The 10,012-nt window shown below is 35.8% G+C and overlaps 1 protein-coding gene across 1 annotated transcript; it reads right to left on the bottom strand.

Annotated features, from left to right (window-relative positions):
• Nucleotides 1–876: 876 nt before the first annotated feature.
• Nucleotides 877–5,962, bottom strand: LOC144545907 (uncharacterized). Its single transcript, XM_078294475.1, has 5 exons — nucleotides 5,660–5,962; nucleotides 4,735–4,871; nucleotides 3,628–3,865; nucleotides 1,638–3,325; nucleotides 877–1,434 (listed from the first exon to the last, which is right to left on the bottom strand). The coding sequence occupies exons 2-5, from the start codon at nucleotides 4,804–4,806 to the stop codon at nucleotides 1,114–1,116; spliced, it is 2,319 nt and encodes a 772-aa protein (XP_078150601.1). The 5' UTR covers nucleotides 4,807–4,871; nucleotides 5,660–5,962; the 3' UTR covers nucleotides 877–1,113.
• Between the last annotated feature and the right edge of the window lie 4,050 nt (nucleotides 5,963–10,012).

The raw sequence follows: 10,012 nt of genomic DNA, 5'->3' as shown, positions 1-10,012 counted from the left end.
AATTCAAAAAATATAAAATTTTAATATAGAGACCATATCTAAAAGTTTAGATCAACCGTTTGGATTTTGAAAATCGGAAAAACAATTTGTTGCACCACAGCTCCAAAACAAACGTTTTGATAATGACCAAATTCGCGGTCTCTCTCTCTCTCTCTCTCTGTGTGTATATATATATATATATGACAAATTATGGAATGGATCAAAAATATTTTGGACCATTCATTTAGTCACAATCAAACGGTTCAGATAATTTGTAATTATCAAAATTCTCTATTAAATTCCGATCCATGACAGCATCACTCTTGTTTTGGACGAAAAGATATACAACTTCCTTCACTAGCCGTCACACGTAAAGAAGTCCAAGCCTATTAATGCTATTGGTCATTTCGGGCCGAAAATTAAGGCCCATGGGCCTACTTTTCTTCGAACTGGGTGAAGAGGCTCACAACTCTTCTTTCAGCCGATTAATTTCCCAGATTATAGGCTAAAATATAATAGAGATTAGAATCAAGGAGTTGCCCCTTCAGTAGAAGTTTGAAGTTTGAACTGGAACTTTTGACAACCTTGCTCAATGTACACGCTAACAACCGTATTTTTCTCCCAGCTACCATTATCAACCATATCACGGTTCAGCCGCACAATGAGTTAGGTACCTACATAATGGATTTCTCATGTGATAAAAATATTTTGGTATCCTATTTTAATCAGCTAATATGGCAAGATTCTTAAAAAGACAATGCGCTACAATAGAAGATTTACCAAATCAACATTGAAGCTAACTATTTTCGGACCAATAGCTAAACATAACGATCAACTTTACTCTTTAAGTGTGATAAAATGCTAAATTTTGATCAGTGATCTCAGACTCAAACTCGCTAACACCAAATAAACTTGCTCAAACCATCATCATTACTAGTTTAGCACCACAAAACAAGAGTCATGCATCGAACAAAGACCATCACGCCATAAAAAATTCAACAAAACAACACCAGTCATCCAATCCATCAATTCTCCATCCTAAATCATTTTCAGCAGAATGTACATCTAACAGCCAAATATCCAGTCATCAAAGGGTTAGTAAAACAATTGTTATATTATACGAACATAATTTTCCTACTCTTTGGTCAGAGATTGAAAGCTTGAAAACCCAGAAAATGCAGACAACCTGGAAGGAAACTGAAGCTGTCCATTGCCATTCACACGGGTGAAACGGATCAAGTCATGCGCAAAATCATCAGGGGAGCGTAAACCGAATTCCTCATTGCTAGTATAGTTCAAGTTGCTGAGTGAGTCTTCGGTGGGTCCCAGTCCCTCGGTTGTTTCCAGTGTAATTTCTTGCTCAAGATTTGTTAAGGATTTTAATTGCTGGCCAAGAGATGCTATTGTTTTCTGACACTCCGTTAATTTACCAGCTGCCATGGCAAGCTCTTTCTCCTTTTAGAAATAAAAAAAATCAAGATGAGTACTAAAAGGTACCCTCATTATATATAAGCCTTATAAATAAACTAAATTAACATACCATTTAACTGATATTTTATTCAATAGTACTGAGAGGTAGTAAAATGCACTACTGGACTGGTTGCTACACATTTTTTTAGAGCACGATCATTTCACATTTCAAAAGGAGAGAAAGCTACCTGTTTAGTCTTTAGCTCTCCATTTGAGAGTGAGAGCCGCTGCCTCTCCAGTTGGGCCTCCAACTTTCTACACTTAGTCTCGAACTCTTCTGACAATAACCTCTCCTTTTCAGCTTGGCCCTCCAATAATCCCAATTTACCCCGCAAATTCAAAACCTCAGACATCACCATTTCAAGGCGAGACTTGATTTCCTCCTTTTCTGACTCAGCAATCTCTGACCTAATCCTAAGTTCTTCCAAGTTTACCTTTTGTTCTTTCATATTCTCTAATGATCTCACCGTCTCCAGATATGATTTCTCCAAGGACTCAATTTGGGCCTCCAATTTAACCTTCATTTCTTCCGATTCTACCCTCTCTTCCTTCATCTTTTCCTCTAGCAATCTCACTTTCTCCACGTATGATTTCTCTAATGACTTGATCTCAGCCTTCAATTTGACACTGGCTTCCTCGGATTTTATGCTCTCTTCATTCAACACTTTCTCCAACAACCCCAATTTCTCCAATTGAGATTTCTCTAGCAGCTCAATTTGGTCCTCTAGTGCCTCTTTATCATCGTTAATTGCCTGAAATTTCTGTTTATATTCAGTAGACAAAACCCTCTCAGCCTCAATCTTCTCCTCCAACAAAGAAACATCTTGTTGTAGCTTTCGCACTTGCAGCAAAGCGGATTCCAACTGCAACTCCACCTCCTGTCTCTTCTCTTCCAAATCATCTATTTCTTTCACATAAACCCGCTGTGCCTCATTTGCAAGATCTAGCTGTAACTCCATTTCCAGCAACTTCGCCTCTGACAGCTCGAGCTGGCTTCTAGAAGCTTCCAAAGCCATTGCCAAATCCACCTTCTCTCTCTCGACCTTCTCCAATTTTGCATGCAGCTCCTCCATTTCATCCTTTGCAGATTGGGGTTCAAAACCTTCTCCAACAGCAGTTTGATTCAAATTTGTTTGAACCATTTCACCGGTTTCTGGCTCGGTTGATGCAGCGAGCCTCTCCATCTCTAGAAAATCATCCATCAAATCAATCTCTACAGGAGAAGAATTGGTAATATTTTTAATGCCAGCTGTACAATTTTTGAACTGATCTAGCTCGGCTATCAAGGCAGAAGCCCACGTTTCAGGCCCACCTGATTCACTATCAGTCGTACAGAGAGCCCGATCCCCGCTATCTGACTGACTGTCAGTTACGGACTCCACGTAAGTAGAATTGCCAGTAGGTCGAGTTCTTGCATAGAGAGTACGCAGCCTTCGGCACTCTGCCTCAATTTTGACAGTTTTTTTCACACACTCCAAATGCTGTTTGCTTGCAGTTTCAGCTGCTTGGTTGCTCAAATCCCTTTCCACCTGGAGTAGCTCCACTTCACGACATCTTGCAATAAGATTCGCTTTGAGGTCTCTATTATCTCTTTCAAAAGCCATCATTTTTTGATGCAACTCATTCTCTTGCAACTTAAGTTGTTTGAGTTGAGTTTCGAGATCTGAGTTGCGGGATTCCCACTCTTGTGATTTAGCAGAGATGGCTTCCAAGATCTTTTGCGGCTGCTCATCGCGCGATTGACGTAGCTGTCTAACACATTCCTTAAGGGCAGTGTCAAGGTGACTAATGTGGTCTTCTAAGGAAATGTTTTTATGTGAAGTGGCCTCTAGTTGCTGTTTTAAGTTTATGACCTCTCTCTCAGCTTCCTCCCATCCTATTGAAGAAAAATATGGAACAATAAGAATTACTTTGTGAAAGAGTATGGTGTCTATATCAGGTACCAGCCAGGGCATCACTTTAGCTGGCAATACACACCAGTACCAGACCCGGCACTAAAATGTGATGGAGTTTCTTTCTTAACAGTATCAGGACAGACTTAATACCCTGCTGGAAAGCACACTTAACAGTATGGTTGCTAATGATAGCAATTCAATGTAAATTAAAATTTGGGGGGCTAAATAAGAATGAACTAAGAACAATAAGAGATTCATTTTCATGTGTGGGGAGTAGCTTTACCGACAACTGCTTCCTCAGCAACTTTGGCATGTTGCTTAACCAGCTCCTCTTTGGCAGTGATGGTAGAGAGAGCAGCAGAAAGCCTCTCCGTCAAGCTCTTCACTGTTTCATTCACTTCTTTCTCTTTCTCTCTGTTCGCTGCTTCATTGGCTTCTCCTTTCTCCCTCTTGGGTGTTTCTGCATGTTGTTCCTCTTCTTCAGTATTTGAAGGTGTGCTGTCTGTATTAGCTGTCAGAGCCTACGTTTTCAGCAACTTCAAGTCAGAAAAATTCTTTTCTGCCAAATCATATTTTCTCATCCCTTTTTCTAAACCTAATTGTCCAATCAAGGTTCCTAGACACAGAAAGTGAAAATTGGGTGACGAAGGGTCGATTTTATGTATGAAACTGTACAACTAGATATATACAAACACTGCAAAATGTGAAGGCATACTCTGTAACACTTGGCAATTATCATTTGTAGCCCTCATAAATTTAATCAGGAGTGGCAGCCAAAAGACACCCAAAACCTCCTGCCCTCATAGAACCTCTCAGGGTACAGAAGGGGATTTGTGGCATTTTCAAGAAACCAGGATTGGGGAAATAATGTTTCCCATGTTTTAGAGAGACATGAATACTTGCTATTCTATAGATGAATATAAGACAGATTTCAGGTTTCCTAGGCCACAGATGAAATTTTCTCTCAAAAAGTTATATGAAAAGAAGTTTGTATCACTAAATACAAGTGTTATTGGGGTGGGTGTTGGTACTGGTATGGTATATACAACAGAAAATTAAGTTTAGTAACTGCAACTGCAATCTAGGATGTAAATATTATAGAGCAAAAACACTAAAATGTACATGGGTGAAAGAGCACACATGCACGCGCCATTTTAGATGGCAAAACGCTGAAATTCAGAATGATAAATTTAGACCAATAGTCTTATAAAGAAATTGTAGAACATAGCTATAGAATCTGATTATATAACTTCAGAGTCTAGATGTATAATTGACGATTGCCACCAACTTATTATGAGAGCTACCTAATTACAAGATATCGCGTATTACAGAATGAACCAGACTACGTAAAAAACCAGGTGTTTGTTCCTACAAATGTCGTCATACAAACCTGTGGCACAAAACCCTCAGCAAGGAGCTTCTTTGGTGAAGTGTAGCCGTTAAGCAGAGTCTCGCCATTCATTTTGCCAGCAAATTTTAACGACACACTTTTCTACAACTTTTCTCAGTCAACACTTCAGCATATTTCTGCTCAGAAATGAATAGTATTACATATCAATAAGACTAAACAGACAGGTAACTCAGTGAAATTTGCAAGCAAAAAAGAAAACATTTCATCAAATCAACAATTCTAGCTAAATAACTGTAAATTACATTAAAAAATTCTTTTTGTATATCCATAAATCAACCTATAAAAGACCCAATAAAAAAACTGTTTAGGATATCAAATTCTCTTGGAAAGTGGCAACCAAAATTAAGAAAACCCCAAATTTCTGAGATGAAGACTCTGAGATATTTAGCTAAACCCAGCTTTTCAAACAAGTAGCTTCAGAGCCTCACTAGCATTTTCTTCTCTCTTTTTTTCTGAAATCCACAAACAGTTTCATTTTTGTTTATAATAAATTTACAAATGAATAAATTTGACAAGAAAGAGCCCAAATCTAGCCTCTTAGTCTGAAAAAAATAAAAATACCAGCACAACTAATCTCAAATGCAATCCGAATCATTATCACTCAAGAAAGAAGAGTACATTATGGCACAGATGAGAACCGCTTAACAAACCAGACTGATAAACAATCAAATTCAAGTTTCCAAAAAATCAGAACTGAAACCCTCCGGTATTTTCTCAAAAAAAAAATATATATATATATATATACAGTACAGTTATGCACTAAGCCACTAACCGGAATCCCGAACACCCGAGTCTAGGTAAAACAATAGAAGAAAAATTGTATAAACCCAGCCAAAAACCATATGACCCAATTTGGGGCAAAATAGGCAAAGTAGAAATAAAAAATTCCAGACAGCATTAATACCTAGAGATAAGAAGACTCGTGAAAAAATGTCGGATAAATTAATAATGGGCGCGTCGACTGGAACTTCCCCAAAATTTGCCTTCACTTGTGCTCAGAGAAGACTCAAGTAAATAACAAAGTGCAAATCTCACTTATCTAATCCCTAATCTTCTTCGTCGCCCTTGTTAGAGAGAGAGAGTAGAGAGAGAGGGTAGAGAGAGAAAGCATGTGATAGTTGCGTGCTTTGGATGACCCACCCCTTCTGAGCTTTTCTATTCTCTCTCCTCCCTCGGCTTTTTTCTGATTCTATTTTTTGATTTTGGTGTTCCCTTATTTAATTTGATTGTGGTTTTGTATCTTGGGAAGAGCGCTCCGTAGCTTTCAAAACTGTGTCGGCCTAATTCCCGCCTTCTAAGCACGAATTTGGTGGTGCTCTCTTTCTCGTGTGTCGCGTCTCTAGTATCTGTACTGTGCCTACGGGCGTGTTTGAAGCAAAAAAAAAAATATATATATATATATATCTGTACTGTTAAAATTAATGATAGTTTATTTGTCTTGAAAAGAGAGAATCTTTCTCATGGTCTCGGTCCAGCAAACTGAATGGAAAAATTGATGCAAACTAAAAATAAAATTAAAAATATAGGTTTAACTTTTCTGAAACAACAAAGGGGGCCCATCGAGTCCGTATCTTATGCATTAACTAAGAGAATATAGGCCATCTGATTAGAATCGGAGTCAATCCGGCTCACACTTATGATGTACAGAGTTACTTTAATATTACTGCAGATCTCAATCAGACGGTCCAAATCTATAAACGCCCGTCCCGTTAATGCAAGATTGCAGAGGATATGAATTCGCACCAATCGATTGCAGAGGATTTGTCATTCGGAGATAATCCAGTGAATTTTGCACACTGGAGAAAAGCCAGACACCCAGATGAACTCCAAATGTCGATCATGCAATTGATATGTTTAGTAAAAGTACAATTTTCAATACACCAGTGTCAATTAAAATTCAAATAAAAAACGAATGAATTAAATTTTCTGGATTGGTAAAAGTTTGCGAAGAAAAAATCATTAGAGAAGAATTTAAGTTTTCTTAGTTCTTCTTATCTATCAATTGTATTGTACCTCTTAATAAGTGTCTTAAACCCGAGAAAGGGGAGATAGCACAATTGGCTAGAAATAAATCCTAGAGTTGTTATATCCAAAGGTCGAGAGTTCGATTTCTCCTCACGACAGTACATAATTCGTAAATTAATTTAGGATAATTTATAGTATACCTATTATGTACTAAAATAATTATAGAAATACATTGAAATGAATATTCAGTTGTTCTATAATTATAGTCCTGAAAAATCTTGATTTATTTTATAATATATATTTATTCAAATTTTCTTATATTTATGAACATTTAATTTTCTATATTTAAATTAAATAAACGGATAATTAAAAAAATGGTTCAAATAAATAAATAAATTCTGAAAAAATTCAAGTTGTTAAAAACGATGGAACATACGAAAGTAAAACACTAATTAATTACAAATATAAGAATAAAATATAGTTTTTATTTTTATTTTCTTTGACATAAAATATATTTATATTGTTAAAGTATGAATATGGAATAAAGACAGCGTGTGCTATTATCAGTAAGAGCGTTTGATGAGCATAACACCAAAATCGATTTACAATACAGTAATATATGTACATGCAAAATTTTAAATTTTTTGAATTTATTTAGTATAAAGTCAAATAGTCAAAAAATAAAGTTTTGTAAGTTATTTTAAAGCATTTATTTTCATTATTTTTTTAACTATTGACTTTGCATTAAATCAATTAGAAAATTTCAAACCTCTTACCTCTGCATATACATGTGTCACTCGTGAAGTAAATTAGTTTTAACGGTTTGAAAATAAATGCTTTAATAACCTTTAGTGAACATAGAGCACATAGCACAAATCCAATATATGGATGAAAAAATATGTTGACTGAATCCATCTTGGAAAGCAATATCGAATGGAGTTGTCACATTAATAACCTTGTAGTTATTACAAAGTAATTACAAATTAGCAGCGCCTGATGGCTGATGTTACATGTTACATTCCGTGTCATGGTTAGGTAGTTGGATCAAGGCATTCATTTAATTTAGATAGCAAAACCAGTCGTCTGCGGTTGATATGCCAATCGAGGGATGCATTTAACAGAAACATGACTTACTGACATCTTACCAGTACCCACGTTGTTGTCGGAAAACCAGAGCCCAGAAAGATCTTTTCATTGCATCGATCACCACTGACAACGAGGGACCCATGTCAGTGATGTACTACAAAAGATGGGACATCTATATCAGATTATCAGTTACAATCTAAATAGTTTCTCAAGAGGAGCTCCACTTCCCATTGTCGTTGGCCCATTAATAGTTTCTCAGATTAATTACTATCCGTATCCCCTCAAATACCTGAGGATACAATTAGAAAAGAACGGTCTGGATTAAATCCCAGCGGGATCAAACGATCCGTGCCAGAGCTAAAGATTGGTTTAGACTTTAGATTCAGTAATTGTGAGGCAACCTGAGGAGGGGACCGCGTTCCTAGAGAAATCTCAAGTTCCATGATCTCCTGTAGTGCAAAAACGGTCCAGCAAATATGAATTTAGAGATGGCAATCGGATGGATCATATTGGATTTAGGCAAATCTGGAACGGATCAAAGTCAGCTTAATTTTTTAGAATTAATTGTCGGGTCACGGTTTCAGTCAGGTTTGAATCATGGTAGATAGAGTATCAAGTGTATCAGGTCAGATTAGATCAGAATTTGTTACGCCTGAAGGGTCAGATTAGATCAGAATTTGTTACGTCTGAAGGGTCATCATATGGACTAGGTCATGTTCGAGTCAGATCAGATTTGTTTGTCATTGGAGAATTGTGGGGGTAACGAGTTCAAATATTACTCGCATCTATACCTAAAATTAAAATTAAGTAACAATTACCTGTGCAAAGTTTGAAGAAAGAAGAATATCACAAGCACAACTTGATCTTTAAAATCTCTAGTATAATAGTGGAACAAGATTTTTATAATTATTTGCAATATTTTCTTAGGAAAATCGTTTCAAAAACATAATGTACAGTGCATTTTTTTGGGTTGGAGGCAAGTTCCTCCTCTGTCAGTACTCTGTCCTTGTTCACTGCAATTATGCAAACCATCAAATGGTTAAAAGGTAATTTTTCGTGTAAAAAGTAGCATATTGAAAACTGAATAAAATTATTTTGTGTGAATATTGATGAATATATGAACGACTTAATCTTCAACTCTTTACTCGAACAAAATAATGGAATTTTTTTTTCAAATGCAACAGTCACTGATTTTTATTTGCACCTGATATAACAAATTTCTAGTAACAATTAATATCAACGATAACCAAAAACTACTCAACCGTAAACAAAATTACATACTCCATGAGCATATCCTGAGAATTAAGCAAAACAGAACCCTTGGCTAAGCGACCCCACAAAAAAAAAAAAAAAAAATGTTAGTTAGCTATCCATTTGCACTTGACGTCAAGACAAGACAATCAAACCAAAACATTCGGAAGAGATGACAATTCCATCCTACCAAACTCATCATTTTTTTCCTAGCAAATTACTATATCCGATTAGTTGCCACCAATAAGCAAGGTTTACAACCCTCTTGTTGGGCAAGGCTGGATATCAATTTTAAAATTTAATTAAATGTTATTTATGCTAAGTTTGTTATATAGTTCAGTTTTTTTATAAAATGTTAAGTGTGTGTACATTAGTTTACTGGCTATAATTTTATTATGTGGTTGCAAAAATTTGGATTCAAATTCAGTCCACATTTTTAAATTTTATAATTCTAAACATTCCATTTTTTTTAATATTAAATATTTGGCATTAAACTAGGTTAAAACCATGCTGAAGTGAACAGTTAGAGTTGAACCATGGTGTATATATTCTATGATGAGTAAGGCTACGGTGCTATGGGTTGCATTGAGGGCCTCTATGCAATGGCTTAATATTTGAGTTTTCAAAATTCTAGCAGTTGATCCGAACCGATCAACATGATCTCCATTTGAATATGTACTTGCAAACCAAATTTTACATTTTTTTTAGAATTTTTTTACTATTTTTTTAGATAGGTAGAAAATCACTTGATCTAAAAAATTATGTACCATTGAGATATTTGATTTTCTACCTATCTAAAAAAAATAGTAAAAAAATTCTAAAAAATGTAAAATTTGATTTGCAAGTATATATTCATATGGAGATCATGTTAAATGGTTTGAATTGACCATTAGAATTTTGAAAACTCCAATATTGAACCGTTGCATAGAGACCCTCTATGCAACCCATATCACCG

This window comes from Carex rostrata, chromosome 2 (assembly GCF_964058835.1).
Source record: "Carex rostrata chromosome 2, lpCarRost1.2, whole genome shotgun sequence".
Classification (NCBI taxonomy): domain Eukaryota; kingdom Viridiplantae; phylum Streptophyta; class Magnoliopsida; order Poales; family Cyperaceae; genus Carex; species Carex rostrata.
Note: the sequence above shows the minus strand (reverse complement) of the source record. Positions and strands in the feature narration are given on the sequence as shown.

What these genes read in the sequence shown, in the direction of transcription:
- LOC144545907 (XM_078294475.1), bottom strand. Translation starts at nt 4,806, where the DNA reads ATGAATGGCGAGACTCTGCTTAACGGCTACACTTCACCAAAGAAGCTC. An exon ending in CTGAGGGTTTTGTGCCACAG is followed by an intron (nt 3,866 to 4,734) that starts GTTTGTATGACG and finishes CTGAAAACGTAG; the next exon opens with GCTCTGACAGCTAATACAGA. An exon ending in GAGAGCTAAAGACTAAACAG is followed by an intron (nt 1,435 to 1,637) that starts GTAGCTTTCTCT and finishes TATTTCTAAAAG; the next exon opens with GAGAAAGAGCTTGCCATGGC.